General features: G+C 35.1%; 1 protein-coding gene across 1 annotated transcript in view; it reads right to left on the reverse strand.

The window, feature by feature from the left end:
* The window catches only part of LOC139044932 (uncharacterized), a 186,965-nt gene extending 162,367 nt beyond the window's left edge, over nucleotides 1-24,598 (reverse strand). The window contains exons 1-3 of the mRNA XM_070506524.1: nucleotides 24,506-24,598; nucleotides 13,972-14,118; nucleotides 13,629-13,789 (exon numbers count right to left, since the gene is read on the reverse strand). Of these exons, the coding sequence (XP_070362625.1) occupies nucleotides 13,629-13,789; nucleotides 13,972-14,118; nucleotides 24,506-24,598 (401 nt within the window). The remainder of the gene's footprint in view (nucleotides 1-13,628; nucleotides 13,790-13,971; nucleotides 14,119-24,505) is intronic.
* Between the last annotated feature and the right edge of the window lie 644 nt (nucleotides 24,599-25,242).

Genomic DNA, 25,242 nt, shown 5'->3' on the forward strand with positions numbered 1-25,242 from the left:
TTCTGTGATACTACACTAAAATTTGATCAATGTTTCTTAAAGATTAGTTGCAGTATGGCATCTGAAACCATACAATGAATTTTTCACACTCTATGTTAAAATCCATTGTATATCTTGCACTTATAATCAATCGTTTACTTTTACATGACTTTGTAAATGTGTACATTTGAAAAATATTAGTTCATTGAGTTATGAAGAGCTTCCTAGTGATATATTCAATTATACCACATCTTATTCATTAATATTACTGCAGATCTCATCAGAAAGTCCTTAGGTATTGGGAAGCTGTCAAGTTCGTGGTGGTTGATACAAATTCTTCAAAATTTTAATTTTAATTTGAAAATTCATATTTTATTATTGGCAATAAATACTGTCAGTTGTTTCCTTTGAAGAGTAAAATGTCTGCCAAGTACCTAAGTATGAATAATCACACTTTATCTGTCATAGTGTCAAACAAAAATAGTGTTCCTTAAAAAAGCAGTAAGGTCATAAAAGGTCTGGAAAGAAATGAAAAATACTTATACTAACTAGACTTGACAAGGAAATGAAAATATCTGCATATTGTCAAATTAAATTAGTAAAGGAAATAAAAATTGATATAGTTTACATATTCTCAAATTTAATTCTGCAAATATAAATTGGTATACACTTCTGAAGAAAAATTTGGTAGTATCTTCCATTTCTAGGAATTTACCTCAAGGAAGAAACTGTGCAGTGCTTAAAGATGTATGTACGTATGTATATATATACAAAACATTTACTTAAGTGATATAGTATTTATAATAGTTAAAAATTGAGAACAACCAGAGTATATGTCAATAAGGATTTGGTTATAGAAATTTTGGTGCATCCACACAATGGAATACTATATAGCCATTAATGATGATGATGTAGATGTTTATCATTGTCAGGGTTGGTCCAAGATACATTAAGTAATTAAAAATAAACAACATAGTACAAAAAGCCTATAAATAGTATAACCCTATTTGAAAAATAATATGTATGTATAAATGCATAGACAAAAGATATGCACCAAATGTTAGCAGAATGTATGTATATGTAGTGAAATTCTAGGTGATTTTGAATTTAGATTAACATAAGAGAGTGTTTCTCAATGTCATGTCTGTGGTGAGGAGGCAGGATTTTTTTCCCTGAGGGGACATTTGTCAATACTGGGGATATTCTTGGTTGTTGCAAATGGGGAAATGCTATTGGCATCAAGTAGGTAGAAGCCGGGGATGCCGCTAAACATCCTGCAATTATCCAGCCCAAAATGTCAATAGCGCCAAGATTTTAAAGTCATTCAAGCTAATGCAATTTCACAAATATGTTTTGGGATACTACTATGTGCAAGGCACTGGGTAAACAGCAGTAAACAGAGCAGATATGATTGCTTTCCACAAGAAATAGTGATATTTATAATACCTGAATCTTATATAATAAGTTAAAGTTATGTTAATTAAAGAGAGGAGAGGAATGAGCCTTAAAAATATGCTAGATGCAGGGCCAGTCCAGTGACATAGTGGTTGAGTTCGCACTCTCTGCTTCAGCATCCTGAAGTTTGCAGGTTCAGATCCAGGGCATGGAAATAGCACTGCTCATCAAGCCACACTGTGGTGGCATCTCACATAAAATAGAGGAAGATTGGCACAGATGTTAGCTCAGTAACAATCTTCCTCAAGCAAAAAGAGGAAGATTGCCAACAGATGTTAGCTCAGGGCCAATCTTCCTCACACACACACACAAAATGCTAGATGCAAAAATCCTCAATAAAACATTAACAATTTGAATTCAACAATACATTAAAAGGATCATACACTATAATTGAGTGGGATTTATCCCAGGGATGCAAGGATGGTTCAACATCTGCAAATCAGTCAATGTGATACATCATGTTAACAAAATGGATGATAAAAAACAATTTCATCTAAATATATGCAGAAAAAGCATGTGACAAAGTTCAACATCCATTTATGATAAAAACTCTCACCAGAGTAGGTGTAGAGGGAACGTACCTCAACATAATAAGGGCCATACATGATAAGCCCACAGCTAAAATCATACTCAATGGTGAAAATCTGAAAGCTTTTTCTCTAAGATCAGAAACAAGACAAAGATGTCCACTCTCACCACTTTTATTCAACATAATATTGAAAGTCCTACCCAGAACAATTAGGCAACAAAAATAAATAAAAAGCATCCAAATTGGAAAGGAAGAAGTAAAACTATCACGATTTGCAGATGAAATAGTATTATGTATATAGAAAACCCTAAAGATTGTATCAAACCACTGTTAGAACTAATCAATAAATTCAGTAAAATTGCAGGATACAAAATCAATATGCAAAAATGTGTTGAATTTCTTTACACTAATATAGAACTATCAGAAAGAGAAATTATGAAAACAATCCCATTTGCAATTACACCAAAAGAAGAAAACATCTAGGAATAAGTTTAATCAAGGTGGTTGAAAACTTTGAGACATTAATGAAAGAAATTGAGGAAGACACAAATAAAAGGAAAGATAGTCCATGCTCATGGATTGGAAGAATTAATATGTTAAAATGTCCGTATTACTCAAAGCAATATGCAGATGCAATGCAACCTCTACCAAATTACAATGGTATTTTTCACCAAAATAAAAGACAATTCTAAAATTTGTGTGAAACCACAAAAGATATCAAACAGCCAAAGTTATCTTGTGAAAGAAAAACAAAGTTGGAAGCATCACACTCCCTGATTTCAAACTATATTGTAAACTTTAGTAACAAAAACAGCACGGTATTGGCATAAAAACAGACACAAAAATCAATGGAGCAGAATAGAAAGCTCAGAAATAAACTCATGCATAAATGGCCAATTAATTTACAACAAAGGAGCCAAGAATATACAATAGGGAAAGGAAAGTCTCTGCAATAAATGGTGTTGGAAAAACTGGACAGCAACTTGCAAAAGAATGAAACTGGAACACAATCTTACATCATCCACAAAGATTAACTCAAAATTAGTTAAAGATTTGAACATAAAACATGAAATCATAAAACTTCTAGGAGAAAACATGGGTGATAAGCTTTTTGACATAGGTCTTGGTGATGATTTTTTAATCCAACACCAAAAGCAAAGGCAACAAAGGCAAAAATAAACAAGTGGGATTATATCAAACTAAAGCGCTTCTGCACAGCAAAGGAAAACATTAACAAAGGAAAAGGCAACATATCGAATGGGAGAAAATAATTGTAAATCATATATCTTATGAGGGGCTAATATCAAAAATATATGAAGAACTCATACAATTCAATAGCAAAAAAAACCCCAAAACAATCCAATTAAAAAATGTGCAGAAGATCTGAATAGACATTTTCCCAAAGAGAACATACAGATGGCCAACAGGTACATAAAAAGATGCTCAACATCACTAATCATCAGGGAAATGCAGATCAAAACTACAATGAGATATCACCTCACATCTGTTAGAATGGCTAGTATACAAAAGACAAAAAATAACAAGTGTTTGAGAGGATGTGGATAAAAGGGAACCTTTGTACACTGTTGACAGGAATGTAAATTGGTGCAACCACTATGGGAAACAGTATGGAGTTTCCTCAAAAAATTAAAAATAGAACTACAATATGATCCAGGAATTCTGCTTCTGGGTATTTGTCTGAAGAAAATGAAAACACTAATTCGAAAAGATATATGCACCTCATGTTCATTGCAGCATTATTTACCACAGCCAAGGTACAGAAACAACATAAATGTCCAGCAGTGGATGAATGGATAAAGAAATAGTGGTATATAAACACAATGGAATATTATTCAGCCACGAAAACGAATGAAGTTTTACCATTTGTGACAATACGGACTTTGAGGGAATTATGCTAAGTGAAATAAACTATACAGAAAGACAAATATCATATTATCTTTCTTATATGTGGAATCTAAAATAACAAACAAACAAACAAAAAACCCCAAGCTCATAGATACAGAGAACAAGAACAGATTGGTGGTTACAAGTGTTAGGGGGTGGGGGCATGGGAGAAGTGGATGAATTGAGTTTTTTAAATTTTAGATAGACAGAATAAAATTTTTAAAAAGAAATAAAAATACACTCTCTCTTTGACCTTTTAATTCCATTTATGAACTTTTTAAGAGAATAATAAGAACTTTGCACAGGGTCAGCCCTGATGGCCTAGTGGTTAAATTCAGCACACTCTGCTTCAATGGCCCAGGTTTGGTTCCCAGGCACAGGCCTGCACAGCTCTGTGAGCAGACATGCTGTGCTGATGGCCCACATACTAAAAAATAGAGGAAGACTGGCATGGACGTTAGCTCAGGGAGAATCTTCCCCTGCAAAAAAAAAAAAAAGAAAGAAAGAAAGAAAAGAAAAAGAAATTTGCACAAAGATTTATGTATAATATTTAATGAATTATTTATAATAGTGGAAATTTGGAAACAAATGTGTAAAAGGAGGTAAAATAAAGTATGAACATTCAGTTGATGGACTACTATGAAGCTTCTAAAATTCACATTTTTGAAAAATACTGATATGAGAAATGTCATTGCATTAAGTTAAATGAAAAATACAGACCACAAATCTCTAAGTACTGCGCGATCCTAATTTTTAAAAATACATATGGGGAAAAGACTAGCAGGAAATACGCCAAAATGAATTATCAGTGGCTCTCTCTTTCGTGTTGTATTATGAGCAATTTTAATTTTTTTCTTTATAGCCATGGTATTTCTAAATCATCTAAGATGAACATATATTATTTTTATTATTAGGGAAAAAGACATACCGTATTGATTACTACATGCAATGCCCTATATTAGTATAGAAGAAAAAGGGGGTAGGATTTTCTACCCTTGAGGAGCTTGTATGTAAAGTTAGAGAGATGAGTCATACATACATGGGAAGTTTATAATTAATAATAATAAAACAGTAAAAAAAAGATTACAACAAACTTATTTTGAATACCTGCTAGTCTGGCACTGTTAGGTGCATTCACCAACATTATGACATTTTATCATATCAAAAGTCCTACAAGGCTGATATTATAATCCCTATCTTAGCATGAGTAAATTGAAGCTCATGGAGATTAAATATCTTGCCCCAGGTCACACACAGATAATGAAGTGGTGGTGCGAGGATTCAGACCCAGGCCTGAGTCATGTTTCTAAAAAAATGATTGTTTCCACCTTGTGTGCTCTTCCATTAGGAAGGTACAAGAAGAGATGACATAATCATTAACCCAAGCCTTTCAATGGAAGCCATGAAACTCACTTTTCTCCAGAGAGTTAGGGATCATCACCAATCAGAAAGGCTGAGAGTATTTTTTAATTCCTTCGAGGACCAGTTCAGTGCACGTCTTATGTACTCAGTGTGTTATGGGTACAGAATTTTTATGTTTCTGAGACTTGATTGCTTTAAGAGACATACATGAATCTCTGCATAGTCACCAATTGCTTTTGGAAAAGGGGAGTTCTTAAACACCAAAGGTGAAACGGCGAGGTGTGATAAATGACTGCGAGCTAGATTACTTTTCAGGCCGTTCGCCTCATCTGCAAGTGATATAACTTGGCAGGAAGTCAGAAAATGGATGTTTTAATCAATCCTGCTTCCATCTGTGACAGATCTCTGCCTAAAACGAGTGGGCAGTCCCATGTCCTTCGTCTCCTTTGTCTATATTACAGGGTCTTGGGCTCCATTTGCTCTGACATGGGAGAAGAATTTATTGAAAATAATGGTTCCCATTTAGGTAGGGGAGTTAGATCTGTCACTGTGCCCAACAGCACGACCAGAACTAATTCTCCCTCTCTATTAAACAAATAAAACATCAGCCTTGTGTCTGCTACTGGAGAATGTCTGCCAGTAGTTCAAGATTTATTAGTTTGTTCAAGCCCCCATTACAAGAAATCTAGAATTTCTGTTGTTTAATGCAGAACTTTAAGCATGCAAAAGAGTTTGGGAGTAGAGAAAAGGGAAAAAATGTGGGATGTGTTTTATCTAAGAAAAAGGACATTAAAATATTTTATTTCACTTTAACTTTTATGCATTAAAATATGTTTATGATCATTAGTCTTATCATTTTAAGAACTAGCTTTTTATTTCTCCCTAATGTGATGTTAAATGACTTGGGAAATAGAGATTTTTCTCCCTATCTGAAAAACTGGAATCTCGTTTGGAATTTTGCCAGTATATCTAGTATTTTGAAATGAAACATTAAATTTATTTTCTTATTTTACAATACTACTGGTAATGTCAAGGTGGGGGAAAATCCCCTTTCTACCTTTCTTGTGTTCTTATTCCTGGACTCATAGTAAAATTGACAAAAGTCTAAATTAATAGGAGAAAAACCCAGGTTAACATGCATTAGAGATCACAGAGAAATGATGCTTGGAGAGTGAACAAAGCAGGCAGCATATTTATCTTTTACACAAAGAAATAATAAATTTTTGAAGAATGATGGGACAAAGAAACTTAGATTTGAGGTAAGTAATTAGTGAAGAATTTTAGCAGAGTTTAGGCTTGTGGTAGTAAACTAGTAAGGTTTGTTTGTGCAAGCTTCTCAGCTGTGAATTCCAAAACTTTGATGATAAGGAGGTAGGGAGAGCCACTTTCACATGGGAAATTTATTTCTTGCTTTCAGGGGAACAGAGCCGGAAGGGTCAGAATATCCTTTTTGCTTCTCAAATAACTTTAATTCAAAATAATCCATACGCTATTGTGGGAAATTTTGGAGTGACCAGGTCTGGGCCCCAACAGTTCCCTCTGAAAATTCCCTGGAAGTTTCACATATAAGTTGACCTGGTAGATTGTTCCATTATTTCCATTGAATTAATCTTTTAGTTTTGAAAATAGGTCAGTTCAGTTAAACATTTGTGTCTCCTTTCAGAAGGCAGTGATGCAGGTGGGCTTCCAAAGTTATGTTTACAGTGCAAGCAATCAGGTATTTAATAAGAGGCCTTTCTATGGAAATGAAGAAAAACAATTGCTAATGGTTGGAGCAAATTATAAACCAGTTTCTAAGCCTAGGGGGCAGCCAATCAAGAAGATCTCTAGATGTCAGGGTCAAAGCATCTTTTGCAGTTTGAAACGTCTCTGATGATATCATCAGGTGTTCACATAAACTTTCTGATGGCTTACTCAGCAACAGGTGCAAAGGTTGTTTAAACTCAGGCTGTTGTGGCAATCTCTCTTCAGTTTATATCAGTATATATCAGCTTCTATTTGCAGGGCTTCCGGGAAAAAGGGCAGCTTTAGTTCTTAATGATTTCAAGTCAAAAGTGGGAGGAAAATTGGAAACAGTTTGGAGAGTTGTAGCCAAATATATGAGGAAATTAGAAGAATTTAGGATCCAGTCCAGTGTTTAGATAAATAACAAAACTTAAAAGAAAATTAACACTAGAATCCAATATTCATGTGTGTATTATAGTTTTTACTGAAACATAATTTTTCTCTCTTAAATCACCCTTATTTTATCAAAGATAGCCAAATTAAGGCTAATTTGTTTGCAAAAATAAGTCTAGTTTCAATAAACTTTGCTTAGTTCTTTACATAAGTACAGCAAGAATAGTGATTGATTGTTTAGGCTCTTTAAATTTGCTTTGCTGGAACTCTTTATAACAAATCTCTAGATTGAGCTTTTAATAGCCTCTTCAGGTTAAGAAGCCAAACCAAATGCTCTGCCTGCAATGCCTCTAGATTTGGGTAAATTTCTCTCTTCTTGAGGTTCACAACATAACTTGAGTTACTCGCATCTGCTAAGAAGTGATCTTCTTTAATCACCACTTTAGGCTGTCAGGAACCCTGTAAGTAAGGTACTAGGATATTTTTCAAGGGATTTTATTGCCTTCATAGAGTCAACCTTCATTCCTTAAAGCTGTTTGGTCATATCTGAGTTTATGCATGTCTTTCTCAAACATGACATTCCAGTCAAAGCCTTGGTAATATAACTAACGTTTCCAATTGCATCCTGTTATAAGAAGAATAGATTCTTATTGAACTTATGCAAATAAATATATTGTTATGAAAATAAGAATATTCAGTGAGAGTTTCTGAATTCTGGAGGGATCAGGTAGGGAGAAAAAGTAATTGTTTCAATTCTACTTATAAAGGTATAATTCACCAAATTACTGTAAGTCATAGATAGCTTAGGAGGAAAGAAAAAAAGGTTTCCTTAAATCTGGAAAAATAAAGGATTAAAAACACAGTAATGTTTCAGAAAAAAGTCATAAAGATTATAAGCATCCTCATCAGTTCATTTAGTGCCAGGGAACTAATTCCGGTTCTGCTTGAACCTAGTTATTCCATTAGATCTCTCAAATTTGCCTGATGATTGAAGTTGATAAGGACAGTGGTAATTCCAGAAAGTTTCCAAGGTTTTTGTTAAGGCTTGTATGACTTGCCTGCAATTGTGGAAGGTTTATCTCAAGTGGAAAACACATTTTCTAAGAGTTTCTTTGCCATTGTGAGGGGGTCAGCTGTGTGGCAAGGGAAAACTTTGACCCATCTGGAAAACATTCATACAGTGACAGGAACATTTGACAATCCATACTAAGTGGTAGTTGAATGAAGTCTAGTTGCAGGTGCTCAAAGAACCCAGAGGGAAGAGTTCTGAGGTCTCTGGGGGCAGAAACATTTTTTCCTATAGTGGTTGAAAGAATGTAAAAACCAAAAGGTGAGATTTGCCAGGAAACCAGGAAAAACAAAGCAGCTGCCTGAGTACTTATTTAATTTGTGGCTATTGTTATCCATCTTAATTTCTCTGATTCAGGAGCAGACTGTTGCCATGTTACAAGGACAGTGGGATGGCAGAAGTCTGGCAATGAGAAGTCAATGTTTTTTTGCAGAAGCAGAATGAACTTTGTGCACATGTGTCATAAACTTTATAGAGTCTCTTGTTGCTGCCTTTGCTTGAAAGTCAGCTAAGGTGTATTCCTAATGCTTAGTGTGAGCTGTAATTTTGATGACAGACATTTTATAACAGGACATGTTAGACTTCCAGGAATTTCATAGAATTTCTGGAACTCTTATGCTATAAAGAAGGATTAATGTTCTTATTTGATAATTCTTTCCATGTAATTCAACATATCAAAGAAGCCTAATTAGTTTAATACCCCTCTTTTTATAAAGAGAGAAAACAAATCTTTTGAAATGTTTCAGGGATCCTCTGAAAAATCTCGAAGTTAGCTAGACATCAGATAGACTTTATTCAGAATTTGATTTGGGGAAGTTCATCAAAAATATCAAAGAAGTCTTAAAACACTTACCTAAATAGGAAGACAAGTCATTAGGAAACAACATTTAATCATCTATTTAACCAAAGTGACAAGAAGATCTCAAAGACAAATAAAGAAGTTCATATGCCTGAAAAAGCTTGTCTCTTTTTAATAGAAAAGACTCAGCTTTTAACACAATGCACAGGAAATAATTCTGATAAAGTACAAAAAAGTAAGGAAAAGTCTTTCATAATCTCTTTATCAGGAGCAGACCAATATTCCAAGAAAATGTTGTTCTTTTAAGAGACAAAGAGAAAATTAAGTTCTTGTTTTACATAAATATACTATAAAGCTGATTTTTAAAATTCTTAAAATAATTTAATTTTACCTAACTCGACCATACAAGGAAAAATTTTCTTCCCTCTCTCTCTCTCTTTTTTGTACAGGGAGGAAAAAATCAAATTTTAATTTTGTACCAGATTACTTTTGGCATTAAAAGTCATTAACTTAATTAAGTTCATTCCAGTCTCAGCCAGCCCCCAGCTCTGACTACACGTAAAATCGCCTTCCAAAGATTCCTTTTCTACAAACCTTCTATAACTTTCTCTGTCCATTTTAGTTTATCCCTTGTTCTCTCTTTTTATAAATTGAGAAAGAACAAGCTTTATATTGGGATAAAATTATTTTTTCCCTCTACAAAACGCATCTCCATTTCTCATACTTTCTTCTGCCCCAAAACATACATCTTATTTTCCTTGCATACAGAGATTTCTCCCTTATTATTTTTAGTAGCTTTAATTATTTATAATAATTAGGATTCCTAACCCTTAGGAATCTTACTTCGAGTGAAAACTAAAAAGTAAGCAATTGTGAACTGTATGTTATACCCATATTCTTTAGATAGAGAAATTTATGAATATATTTTATAATTTCTAGAAACATATTTTTTCATAGTGCAATCTTTCAATAAAGCACAAAACATGTTTATTCATAGACTGAAATGTATCTTTTAGTTTCTCTTTAATAAGAGCCAGAAGAAAACAAACCCTTATACAGTAATTAATGTTATATTATTTTATCTTATCTGGAGATTATATAAACATTCAACCTTACCTAGTAAAAATCTAAAGTTTTAAGCTATCAAAAAACTTGGGAGGGTTATGCTTTAAGCACGTATATCATAAAATGTAATTAACTATACTTAAAATTCTTTATTTTCTTAACATCTGTATAATTCATTTGTTCTTAACAATCATACTTAGATTATTCATGAAAATTTCATAAGACATTAAAGCAGTTAGCCATTATCTTAAATTATTATTATTACTCTTATTTCTGCTGACAAATTTTATAACAGAGATAACATGAGCTTATTTGATTAATAACCCGGGTAGAATAAAAGTTACATGTTTGCATTATATCCAATGCTGATAACTCTGAAGGCATAACTATTTTAATTAAACCAACAAACTTAAGCAAGCTTTTATTTACCAATGATTATTTTATATCACATTAACTTGAAAAACATTTGGGTTGGTTTCTATTATATTTAGAAATAATTTATATAAGTGCTTACTTTAATTAGCTAGAGCTCTTTAGAAATGAATTTTGCTAATACCATCTGGAGGTATAAATATACCATATCTATAAGGTACATACACATATATAGACACAAACAGAGATCTTATAGCTTTTATTTTTAAAATTTTAGACATGAATCAGGTACAATACAAAACTCACTAATTTATAAATAATTGTGTCTCTAGCAGATGGAAGAAGTTAAGATCACCTATTTAAAAGTTTTGTGGGGTTTTTGTTGTTGTTGTTAATATTCGTCGGGCAGACTTTTAAGATATGTTTACCTCAGAAAAGGAAGCTATGAATTAGATTTAGGGCAAAAGAGCCTCTCTAGCAGCCTTTATTTAAAACAAAACATTTTTCCCTTTTCTTCCTTCCAGCCTTCAGCTTTACCAATTGAGTTAGCCAGGTTAAGTCTCAGGCAATTGTAGCCTGTTATCTCCTAAGGTGGTTACATTCTAAAGACGTGGTGAAATTTATAACTTCAAGGGAGAGAGGAAAAGTGCAAGTTTTTTTTTATATCTAGGAGTTTCAGGGTAATTTCCTTCAGAAAATTTTAAAGGAAATAAGGAATTAGGGATGATCTAAATAAGAGTTCCCGGAGATGTTACAAGCTTTCTGAGATAAATAGAGGGGGTTTTGGGATTGGTGAAAAAGGAAGTGGGCAGAATCCAAACTGCCTTTAGAGCTGCATTTTCAGTTTTGTAAAGATTTGTAAGATAAAGGCAGTTACCCTCAATTCCTCGGAATTTGGGTTGTAACTTAAATGACATCATACATAGGTTGATCTACTCGTCCAATTACATTATTCCTAATTTGCTTCTTTCCTCTGGGTACATAGTCTTATATTAACTTAGGGAAGAAAGACTATAAAAAGTTCCTATCAGGCTCTGAATACAGTTTTCAATTTGGCCAATTTTTGACCATAGAGCTACTAAAAAAAATAAATAGTAAAACCTTCTAAATATCTTGTCAGTTTTCAGCTGAGACAAACAGTAAATATTTCTGGAAACATTAAAAAACTCTATGAACCCAAGAGGTGTCCTCAAAGGTTGCTACTTTCTCAAGATCCAGAGTCATTCTGGAAGATAGCCCAAAGAAAGAATTGACAACCTGCAGGCATGTCCCAGGTGGGCAGAAAGTTAAGCCAAGCCCTTAAGACACAAAATGAGGGAAGCAAGAAGGTAATAGCCATCCCCAGGAGAGAAATGATCAATAACCAATGGGTCTGGATTTGGAAAGGAAAGGACAATGTGCAATTTTTTTCTCTTGACCAGGCATTACAGAATCGCCATTAAGTGGAGCTAAAAGGGCTGTTGTCCAGAGACATAAATTCCCTGGGAGGGGGTTCTAGGATAAATCTACAAAGGAGAAGACATAGGAAGGACTGAAGTTGGCAGAGTCTGATTACAGAGCCCAGTAAAACAAGCTTTATTGCCTGTCCTAGGTGCTACTGCTGAACTTATTCTCCGGCTTTCAGTGTTTACATGAGTAATCTGTATACTCTTAGAGATTAGGCTGGAGTCCTCTCTGTAACACTTATAGGAAAAGGAAACTAAAACAAGCAGATGGAGCCAGATTTTAAAAAGGGGGTTTTAGGTTGGATTTTTGTGTTGCCTAAATTTTTGTTCTCTCATCTTGTTAGAGAGTCCCTAAGTCTAGTTGTTATATTACTTTTTTCCTTTTCCTTCTTAAGTGCCAGACACTGTACTTCCAATGTCCTGGCTTTTTACAATACCTGCAAATGTCTGAAGGTGGATAAGAAGGGGTCTGGGTGGACTTGATTCTTGTTCTAATTTCTGTCTTTCCATCTTATTAAGGGAGTCTCAATGGCTAGCCAATACAGCAATATGAGGGCTCTCAAAAAATTTTTTCCATTTTCAAGGATTCATTGGCTATTGATGAGTAGGATCTCAACAGTGACTCAAATCACTATTATGGCTTAACCATGGACACAAGAGGCATCCCCAAAGGAGAATGCAAAGGATGCAGCTCTCACAAGATCCCAAAAGTTCACTCCCAAAAATCGTCTACAAATCAAAGAACTTCGTTGCATAGGCAGTAAGGATGGTGTAGTGAAAATGGTGTCTCAGATCTCCCACAAGAGTGTGGGACAACTACAGTCACAGAACTGCTAATCTGTGACACAGGGCAGGTGCTATTGGAATGGGATTTTTCCAGCATTAACAAGCAAAGAAGGTTGAGATGACAAGGGCCCTTATGGACTGGACCCTTTATGACAAACTCCTCAGAGAACTGGCACCAGACAAAGAGAGCGCTGCTCTTGACTGCATGTCTTGGAACTCCAGTCTTTCATCAACTGGCCGCAGGTGCACTCCAGTAAATGCACCTTCCAGATGACAGAGACTAGAGAAAATATTTTCACCTGTCACAAAGCCAAGCTCTCAGGACATAAAAGGAGAAGGCAAAACCTCATCCAGTTTTTACATAGAAGACCCACAGCAAAGTTTGTCTAAATAGACACTGGTTTAGTGAGAACCATGAAACTCCCTAGTCCATGAGGCCAACTCGAATGGAAGACTTATCAAGGGCCTGTACCAGCTGTCTTACACTATGCTTCTTCCTCCTTATGACAAAGGACACAACAGAGATAGAGGAAAATAATGACCATCTCCGGAAGGAAAGGATCAACAAAACCAAGAGTACTGTCCCCAATCTTTACTAGAGTCTCTTTTGTCCAAGAAACTTGTTTCCCAAATATTTTCTTCTTCCAATCTAAATTTAGAGAGAGAAAAAGAAACTGACAACTTTTGTTCCCGTTGGACTCTAGAGACAGAGATCTGGGAGGCTGACATGGTGAGAAGGCTTACCTTTTCAGCAGGTTCTGTGTCAGAAGTCCAGGATCTCTTAGCTGCAGCAGCCTCAGGGAGAAAGCAGTTTTCCGGCCAGTAAGGTCTCCTGGCTGGTTCCCCAAAACTGCCGGGGTGGGCGAAAATCTCATTTCTATCCTTCTTGTGTTCTTATGGCTGAACTAAAAATAAAATTGACACAAGACCAGATTAACAGGAGAAAAATCCAGTTTAATACGTACATCTTGGAGATCATAAAGAAATGATGCTCGGAGAGTGAACAAAGCAGACAGTATATGTATCTTTTACAGGAAGAAACAATAAATTTGTAAGGAACGGCAGGACAAAGAAACCTAGGTTTTACCTGTGTAGTTACTGAGGAATTTAAGCAGAGTTTAGGCTTAAGGTAGTAAATTAGCGAGGTTTGTTTGTGCAGGCTTCTCAGCACTGAATCCCCAGCTCTCTTGATAAGGATGCAAGGAGAGCCCCTTTCACAGCCAAGATTGATTTCCTGTTTTCAAGGGGAACAGAGCCAGGAGGGTCAGAAAGCCCTTTTTGCTTCTCAAGTACCTTTATTCAAAATAATCCACATGTTATTGTGGGATATTTTGGGATGGCCTGCCCAGGGCCCCAACAATAACAATGACCATTATTTGAGTGTGTTCCTTACACTCTGAAAAATAGTACTATTTTGTCACTTTCTAAGTGAAGACTCAAATAGTTTAAATAAACTATTCTAGGTCATATAGTGGTTATTATTTGACTTGGAAATCTAACCTAGTCTTTCTGAATACAGATGCCATGCTCTTTCCCATACACTATGCTCACTTTTACGTCAAATATAATTGTTGAAGCATGTGAACATCTGTTCAACATCACTTGTCATTACAGAAATGCAAATTAAAGCCACAATGAGACCCGCTTCACATGTATTAGGGTGGCTATCATGAAAAAACAAAACAAAACAGAAAAACAACAACAACAGCAAAACATAGGAAATAATGAGTGTTGACTAAGATGTGGAAAAATTAGATGTATTGCTGGTGTAAATGTAATGTGATGCAGTCACTGTGGGAAACAGTACGGTGATTCCCCAAATATTAGATACAGAATTACCCTGTGATCCAGCAATTCCACTTCTGAGTATATACTCCAGAGGATTAAACAGGAACTTGACGGAGAAAGTCAAGGTAAACACATCAATATAGAATAAGAACATCTCTAGTCACACACATCCCCAAAATTTGAAAGACTGCAGAATTCAATTAAGCGGTAGTTAGATTAGTCAATGGAAATTACATAAAACTTCATTGAGGATACAGGCTTGATTTTATGCAAGTTGGGTGAAAGAACTGGATATCAGTATGGATTTAAAGTCCCTGATCATATAGTGACTTTAAAGAAGGACTAAGCATGTCAGTTTGAAGTTCAGATAATCATTCTGCATGTAGGCAGCCCTTGCATTTTGTCCCTGGGTTCTGACCCATAAGTAATCATGTCATTATCATAAATCGTCAACCTCACTCCTCTGAAATGGTGGATGTGCTTCCCTTGATGATTATGTAGTTTATCACCCAGAGAAAGTTTGAAATTAAATACAGAGGTGATGAAGTGTATTAACCCAAGATCATTTATACTTTGCGTTCAAAGTCTAGAACAAACTTTTTAATTATTAGGGCAGTTTTATATATCTGGCGTTTAAAGAATTTATAATGTTTAATGTAATCTGGTAAATTAAAGGATGTGAGTATAAATTAAAATGTGTAATGGATTCTGGAATTGCGCCTTTAAGCTAAAACTATATCTGAGAATTTGACTAAGCTTGTCAACATATGGAAACTGGAGATGCACTCTGTTTACAAGCTTTATGACATTTACAAATGTATAGGTAGGTTTTTCTTCTTAGGGTTTTGCTTTTGAGATCTCAGAATTTTTTTTTAATGTTTTAAAAATAAAATATATTAAATTTCTAAGTACAGCCTAAAATATTTTAGAATGTGTAATTTACTAAATTTGTCAATGGGGTTAATTATTTAAAGTAATTTAGTCTATTCAACTTGAATTAATTGAGCTTTCATCAAAGAAAAGACAATTATGCTTTGCTTATTAATTTTATAAATAGTAGAACAAGATTTGTTAGTTAAACTAAAAGCTTCAGAGAAGCTAGTTTTCTTTGTAATTGCAACTTTAGTAAAAACAGTATTAATTTAAAAACTAAGTAATAGGGCAAACTTCTTTCAATGCACAAAGGCTGCTTCAAGACACTTAAGAACTCCCACTGATGATCTTGACATGAAAACTACAATAAAGCAGTAGTTCCCAGCTCCAGTGGACACACTTTTGGTTTGAGATCAAGTAAATCATTAATAATAAAATTACTAAAATGTACAAATTGTTTACTTTAAAGAGTGAAGTAGATTCTAGGTTATCCCTCTTATAATATCAACCTTTTTCCTAGCTTTCCGGCATGCTTTCTTCAGTGGGAGTTATTTCTGAATTGGGGATGTGACTTTCATCCACGAAGACCATCTTCCCAGGAGCATTCCCCAAAGACTATCAAATGACTAAGGGAGCAAGAAGATTGAAGAACGGTAAAGTAAAACAAAGGTTTCACCAGGATATCCCATTCTCTTTGGTTCCTAGCACAGAGTGCCATTTCTTGCTAGACATACTTGCATGAATATTACTGCTTTTCTGTCTCTGCTCATAAAAGTTCTAGGAATTAGGACTTCATATATGAAATTTTAAGGTATGAAAAATTTTGATAAAAATTTTGATGATTCTAGTCGTGTATCATTGAATAGAAGTCAATTGAGTACAAACTATCTCCATCTCTGAGTATTAATTCCTTAAGAAAATTTTTTTAAAGGTGGAATGAAAGAAATCATAGAATAGGCCTTGTATATAACCTCTAAGAAGTAGTGCTCTCGTAAATATTTAACAACAAATTGTCCATAGAAAAAACACCCCAAAACGCTGATATGGAGCACTTGCCGATTTCCCTGTTGTAAATAATCTCACCATGGCCAATTTCAAGCTTTCAACATCAGCTCAGGTGGCAGCCAACTCCAGTACACCACTGCCTTCAACTTTTCTATTCCTGTTCCTTTCTTCTGGCAGCTGACCATGGCTGAAACAAACATATATCATCTTCAAGGCTCATGACTGCGAATTCCGAATGGACTCTTCATCTGTCATCATTCCATATATTCTGTCTTTTCACAGTCCCACTGTTTTAGATAACTATTTTGTACCTTCTCCTCTCTCCCTCCAGGCAATGCCTCTCCCATTTTCACTCTCAGCTGACAGCCTTGCTTTCAGTTTCACTAAGAAAAATAAAGCAATCAGATAAGAAGCCCAGCAGACTTCCTAGATCCCAGGACCTCTAAGCATCTGCACTCCCTTCTTGCACCTTCCTGCCTGCTCCTATTTAAGCCATTTCCTGCATTTGTAGGTGAGAACTCATCCTCTGTTTCGCTCAAGTTATCACTCCTGTCATTCTCCCGACTCTCCTATAAAGCATCAGTTTCTTGCTTCCTACTAGATCAATACCATCAAAGAGTTGCAATTACTATCGTTTTGTTAGCACTTCTCTCATCTCCACCTCCACCATCAGCTTCTGCACCATGTCTTTGCCCTTCATTCAGTAGAATTATTCTCAAAAGAGTTGTCTGTACTCATGTCATCAATTCCTCTCCTGAGGCTCTCTCTTACACCCACTCCAATCTGGCTTCCCCATAATCACCACTCAACCAAGAGTGCTCTTGTCAAAGATACTGTAGTGCCCCACCCATGCCCTTCAGATCTTAACCATTTCACTGTGCTGGAGTTCAACCTGAAAAATACCAGGAGCTGCATCTCTGCCTGAGAGCTCTTTCCAGATCCTCAGAAAGTCACACTCATATGAGAGGGAAGTGAGAAAGATCAGGAATTAATATCACCCACATCCGCCCCCACCCAGTGTTAACTAATTCTTGAGAATGTAAAGTCCCACAGCTCCTTTGCCCCTTGAGTAGACTAATTCTGAGCTGTGTTTTATACACTTTCCTAGAGTTTTCTCTTGGTTAAGCTCCAGTTGTCAACTGTGGCTGAACAACGCATGCTTGGCTGCCTCCACTTCTCTTCCTTATATTATTTCCCCACTGCACCTCTCAAATAAACTCCTTCTCTCATGTTCTTGTTTAGGGTCTGCTGCTGGGGGAACCAAAACCAACACCATCACCAGTGACCTCCATGTCACTAAATCGAATGACCAATTCTCAAATTTCATCTTTTGGTGACTTAGCAGGATCTGACACAGTTGTTTTTTCTCTTCTTCTGTAAACATTTTCTACTCTTGACTCTAGCTCAGCACATCTTTAGATTTTTCTCTTAAATCACTGATCATTCCTCCTCAGTCTCTTTTCTTAGTTCTGTTTCTTCTCCCTACTTCTGTATTTGGAGTACCACAAGTGAGCCATCTTTGGTCCTCTTCTTTTCTCTATAAGTGACTCTCAGGGCTTTAGATACTACCTCTGGGACAATGACTAGCAAATTCATATCTCCAGTACAGACTTCTCTTCTGAACTTTGTGGGGGATCAGAATTTGCCTCTCCAAAATGTGTTTGTTTGACTTGATTACTTTTTTAAGAACAAAAGACTCAGGAAGAAATTCTGATCTTCCACCTAACTGCGTAAAACAATCTAAGACAGAGGACCTGTTCCGGAAAGGTGACAATACCATAAGATAAGAAGAAAGTCCCAAACCATTACTCTCAACATCCTCCTTCGTCTTTAATTGAAGATGGTATTTAGGTAGTGACTTCTGCCACTTTGGAGAATTACTCAGATTTCCTGGGTGTCTCCCCTGTATAGTCGTTATTAAACTTTGTTTAGATTTTCTCCTATTCTGTCTTTTGTCCATTTAATTCTTAGAGCAGCAGGAAGGACCCAGAGGGCAGAGGAACAGTTCTTCCTCCCCTGCAACTTCGTACTCATGTATCTAACAAGTCCTTAACATCTCCACTTTCATGTCTGATTGTCATTTGAAACCTTAGATGTTTAAAACTGAACCCCTCCCTCACCCCCCGCTAATCTTTCTCCAGTTACAGAATTCCCCATCTCATTTATAGCAACATCATCCTTCCAGTTATCCCGACCAAAAGCCTTGGAATAATTCTTGACTCTTGTATTTTTCTCAGCAAGTCTTGGCTGTAGCTTAAAAATATATCCAGAATCCCAACATTTCTTACCCTCTCCACTGCTCTCAGCCTGATTTAAGCCATCACCATTTCTCATGTGGATTACCTCAAAAGCCTATTAACAGGTCTTCCAGTTTTTATTCGTGTACCACTAGAGTCTGTTCTCAACATAGAAACTAAAGATATATTTTATTTTTAAAACACGTAAATGACCATTCACTCTACTGTTCAAAAGTATGCAAAGGCTCTCTTATGTCCCCTAGAGTGAAAGCCAAAGGTTGTCCCCTCAAAACATTTCTCATCCCATCTCATATTACTATTCTCCCTTCTTCTCCCATCTCCTCCCCCATCTCACTCCGTTCCTGTCTCTCTGGCTTCCTAACTGTTTTTTGAATGCAATCGACATATTCTTGCCTTGGAGTCTGCATTTAGCTGCTTTCTTGTGCCTGAAATAATCTTCTAGGGGAGTCCTAAACCCCCTCACCGAAACATTTTTAGACTTCACTCAAATCTTACCTTCTAAATGAGGCCTCCCATGACCAGTGTAAGACTGCAACTTGCCCTCTCCCCTCCACACTTCTGATCCCTGATACACTGCATTACTTTTTACTTATTTATAAAATTTATCAATTTTCAACATACAATCTACCTTACATATTTATTAAGTCTATTGTTTACTGTCTGTCTCAGCCTGTATACCCTCCCCCAGAATGTCAAGTCTATGGGAACAGGCATCCTTGACTGTTTATTCACATATCCCAACTGTTGAATGAATAAATGAAAGAATCTCTTGGGAGGAAAAGGTTGATTAATTCAGCAGTAGTTTCACACGTGTCTCAGGATGTTTACCTTTAGGCAACCATTCTTTCAGGATTTCATTTAACATTACAGTAATAAGAAATATTTCTTTTGCCTCAGCACAAATCCAAAACTGCAACAAAAAAGTATATTTGTTCATATATGGACCAAGAAAGCCTCTCAGATATAGATTTTATACTTTGAGGGTAAAGTTACATTAACCCAGTGTGGAGCGGTGGGTGATTTTTATCCCCCAGTAGATATTAGGCACTGTCTGTAGACATTTTGTCATATCCAGGGGGAGGTGCTATTGGCACCAGTAGATAGAGACCAGGGATGCTGGTAAACATCCTACAAAAAAAGACTTATTGGTCCAAAATGTCAGTAGCATTGAGTTTGAGAAAACATGGTATAGCCAAAAATTCTCCTAACAGGTCATTGATTCAACAATTCTATTCAACACATATTTATTGAGGATATGGGTTATCCTCTCTGGTAGGACCTATCAGTGAACAAAACATTCTTGTCTACATGATGTTCTATTGTATCATCGGTTTGCAATAACAAAACAGGGAACCACTTCTGTAGTTCTTACTTTGTGCCAGACACCAACTTATTTAAACCTCAAAAAAATCCTAGGGAAGAGGTGTTACTATCTTCATTTTAAAGAAAAGTGACATACAGAGAAGTAGAGCAACACGCCCACGATCACACAGGCAGTGAGTGGCAGAGAAAGGAATTGAAACTAAGCTGTTTGGCTCCAGTCTATGCTCTTGATCACTACGTTATAAACTTGAAATATAAACTCAGGAACATTACCTATTAAACAAATAAATGGATTTAAAAAATTTTTTTAATTGATTTGATACAATATTCCCAGTGCTTTAGATTCCAGAAAATTTTAGAATGACTCCAGATATCTCAGCAATTTCTCAGCTAATAGATTAAACATTCGTAAGAACCTATCAGTCTAGAGTGAAAGTAATTAGAGGTATCAAATGTGAAGAAGATACTCATCTCTGCGTCATTTCAGATAAGCCAGTGAAAATTAAGCAGAAATGTCTGATAAATGTTTCTAATAATACCGCACAGAAGCACTGTGAAGGTCAGTTGGGAAAAAAGCAATCATATTTGGTCAATCCACAGGAAATCAGTTATTGTTGTCGTTTTTTAACAAACAAAATCTCAGTTCAACCTCTTCTGGAATTACAAAGGTCATAATAATCATGAACTGTGTGAGAATGTAGAGTTCATTGGCTTTACTTCCTTCAACTTATAGACCAAAGAAAAGAAATGTAAAGAGATTCATTGACTTGTCCAAAATGAAACAAATAAAAATTGGCGGAGCCATGGCAGTCTATTACTACAATTCATAATTCAGGTATTTTTCCATTATTAGCACAAGAAGTTAAAAATCTCTTCAGGGAAATATACAAAATGTATCCATTCAACTCTGTATAACACTCACTGTTAGAGTTTATACATGCATTATACTTACTTGGTAGACAGTAAGTACTCAATACATATTTTTTAAAGGTATGATAATTTGAGAGAAAATGGTTAAGCATTAAATTATGTGGTAAAAATTTAAACGCTTTTGAAAGTTGGAGAAGACAAAAAAAAAATGAGAGTCAAAATGTTGCAGAAGGATTTCACAGAAGTGAGACTCCAGTAGTACATTTAAAAGACCTTTGCTCAATATAGAAACCCTTTCCAAATGCAGTATTCAGATAATGCAAAAGCATTCTTGCTAAAGGAATCAGTATAATATTCAATGGAACAGAATAAAAGACAGAAAATAATCAAATTAAAATAGTATATCAAAATAACATATATAGTAAAATGGGCATTGTTTTAACAGTGGGGAAAATTATTTAATAAATGATTGTAGAGTTGACTAGCTCTTTATTAGAAAAAGTGAATTTTTATTCCAACCATAAACAAAGAAAATAAGAGAAGAACAAACAAATCAAACAGTATTAATTAGACTTACTGTGCTGATCATTTTGCATTATATACAAATGTGGAATCATTTTGTTGTACACCTGAAATGAATATAGTGTCATATATCAATTATATCTAAATAAAAAAAAGACTACCTCAGCAATAATTTCCCTAATGAAAAAAGAAAACAATTTGTTGAAGATTAATATTTGAAGAATAATATGCCCTTCTCAAAATCTAGAAGAAAATATTCACAAATATTTCAAGATTTTGAGCGCATAAAAGGTTTTTATAAGTATGCAAGCAAAGAGAGAGCTCACAGATAAAAATGCTTACAGAATTATGACATAAATTAAAAGAATCTTTGCAAGTCAAAAAATGTCATAAACTAAATTTAAATTGTGATCTGAAAGAAATAGTCATACTATATGTAACAAAGAAAGGAAAATATCCTTATTGTAAAAAGAGTTCTTCCAAATAAGTAAGAAAAAGATGAACATAGGCAACGTAAAATAATGAAATTCCATCTTACATAAGTTAGAAAACTCTTTTGCATATATTATCCCAATTGACTTCTCATACCGAATCATATGATCCATCGGGGGAGAAGTTAATTACAGAGATATGCGTAGAACACAACTGCCATATGTATGCTAAAAATAAAGACAGGGGATTACTTTATATTTGTGAAAGTGATATAACTGAGATTTTAAAAAGTATATTACTCAGATCATTCATTAACATACTCACTTTTTCTCTTCCATTTGATCGCGTGTCAAATTTTATATTAACTAAGATTAAATTTAGCTGTGTCTGATAGAAACTCCCAAATAAGAGTGGCTTAAATACCATAGAGCTTCATTTTCCTTTACATAAACAGAAACCCAGAGAATCTTGGGTAACTGGGGTTACTGTACAATATCAAGACTTCACAATAGCATTAGGACCCAGATTAAACATGCATCTATCCCATGACCTATCAATTGCACTCCTAATTGGAGAATAGAAGTGAAAAATATGTCACAACAAACTTATACACAACATTTCCTAGCGGTTTTATCTATAATATCCCCAAACTGGAAACAATCCATGTAGGGACAATAATGAAAACCAAAATGAGTTTATACTCTAAGTAGTCACTTATATTGAGCTCTAAAAAGGCATAACTAATTTAGGATAATATAAATCCAAACAAGGTTGCTTCTGTTGAAAGAGTTGCTATTTACCAGAAAAGGGCAGGGGAGAACTCTCATGGAGGAGGGAAATATTCTATATCTTGATTTGGTTGATGGATACATGAGTCTATACATTTGGCAAACTCATTGAACTATACATTTCAGATCTGTGATTTTTACTACATGAAGTAATATATCCCAATAAAATAAATATAAAAAAGGAAAGAAGAAAGAAAGGAAGGAAATAAATTGGTGAAAATGTGTATACAATATTTTTGAAACGTTTATCTTTAGAGAAAGGAGTGAAATGAAGCAGTAATGTGAGAGAGAAGTAGAGATAAAATATTTGCTGTTTTGACTATTGCTGATGTCGTTTAGTTAACATATCTGTTGCTGATGTTGCAACAGTGGAAATATATTATTTTCTTGTATAATGATAAGAAATATCCAGGAAAAGGCAAAAAAAACCTCACCCAACCCTGATGATACAGAAGAGCGAATTGGTAAAGGATGTCCTTCCATAGCTATGTGAATATGACAGCTACTACACAAGTGGAGTCACTGGCTTTAGTTAGAGCTCAGACTGTTCATCCATATTAACATGAGAGGAGATTTATTTGGGCAACGATGTACAGGGATGCACATATGTTAGAGTGGAATTTTGCGGACATGCTCTTGTTTGCCTCTATTTTATTTAGCGTTTTTTGGTGATTTTCTTTCTTTTCTGGGCTACCAGACAAAATGATTTATTTAATCCGAAGCTTAATTAGGATATATGTCATCACTGAGTTTTCTCCATTTGCAGAATCTTTTTTGCCTTCGCTTCAGGGAATTTTTCATATATTATATCTTACACAACTTTTTATGTTTCATTTGTTGGGTTCTTTCCTTCAGGGCTACCTGTTATCTTTATGTTGGATCACCTTTCTCAGTTTTCTTTCTAATTTCTCACTTTTCCTTTTTTAACTGTATTTATTGCAGTTATATTAGGTGTTTTCTATGACAAAAATTTGGTTTTTATCAGTCTCTTCCATTCCTTACTGATTTTAATTTATGTATTAGTTCCATAATGATTTCATTTTTGTCCTCGATTTATTTCCTTAAGTGTGCAATTTCTCTTATCATCTTATTCGTTTGTGGTATCATCTTGTATTTGAATTTCTATTTTACTGAATTCACAGTCTTATTACCTTTTTCTGTAGTAGAAAGTATCTCTGTGGAATTTTCTTCTATTTCTGGTTTTCTTCTAGGTTACTAGTCCAAATTTTGCAAACTATTCTTTTTTTCATCTTTGCCACATTACGTTTACATCGTTACCACAAAATTTCTTTTCATCCAGCTCATAGTTAGGCAGCTCTTCTCCCCTGAGTCATCACATTAGTGCTGATATAACGTAGCTTTCTTTTTGACTCCAGGGTGACCACATATCTTTGTGCAATTCCTTTAATGCACAGGGCATCGTATCCAAAGGGCCTTTAGGGTTGATATTTAGCCAGGTCATCGTTCATGGTGCTGCACATTTTAATGGTGATCTTTTATCTAATTGGCATAAGTTGCCTTATAGTGGTCCTGCTAGAGTCTCTTCCCATCATAACTGAGATCCGGGTTTTTTTGTCTCTTCCAAATTGTAGTTTCAAATCTACTTATTTTGTCTTCTAGTTGTTTTCCTAAAGTTTGAGAGAACGGGGTTGAAAGGAGATCAGCTGAGGCAATATGGAGATATTTTTGGCATACCTTCATACTCAAGCTCTGCTCTCCTGAGAGTTCTTAAATGTCGTGTGCCAGGATCTAGACCACGTACTTGGGAGCAGTGCTGGGAATGGTTTTCATTCTCACAGGGATAATCCTTAAACTGTGAATTCTGTCCCCAATTTGAGGAGAGACTCAGAGCCATTATGCCAGGCACAGAGTCACCTGCTTTGTTCCTTATAGAAAATGCTGTGTTTCTCCCCAGCAGCCATTTAGTCAACTTTCCATCAGTAGGTAAGAAATAGCAGGATCCAAGCCAGTTGATTTTCTCAAAATTTGGAGGGTCTCGGTGAGAATATTCAGAAATTTCTTGACTGAGTAGCATGGTTTCTTTGGGGGATGGCAGTGATTCATTACTGAACAATATTTTCTTGCTCAGTCTGGAATCATGTTTCTTCCTTGCTTAGTCACCTTGAGTCACTTGATTGCTATTACAAGTTTTGATTTTTTAAAAGAATTAGTTATGTTCACTCCGTTAGGGAAAGGAAATTCTATAGTAGCATTTCATCCATTATTTTTAAAACTGGGATACAAATGTCAAACTTTAAAATAGAAAAGTGATTCAAAAATAAAACTATTATTGCATTTTAAAATCATTGCATTTGCTGGTCAGAGCTGTGGTCATTCTAAAATATAAAGAGAATTGTAAACTTGATCACAGCAAATGCTTTGTTTACATAAATACAGCTAAAAAAATTATTTTTCCCAAAGGTGTAGTTATCCTCTACCTCAAAAATTCCCATGACTATCTACTCCCCATACCCCCCCCCCCCTACATTATCAAGGTAC

Source organism: Equus asinus, chromosome 3 (genome assembly GCF_041296235.1).
Source record: "Equus asinus isolate D_3611 breed Donkey chromosome 3, EquAss-T2T_v2, whole genome shotgun sequence".
Classification (NCBI taxonomy): Eukaryota; Metazoa; Chordata; class Mammalia; order Perissodactyla; family Equidae; genus Equus; species Equus asinus.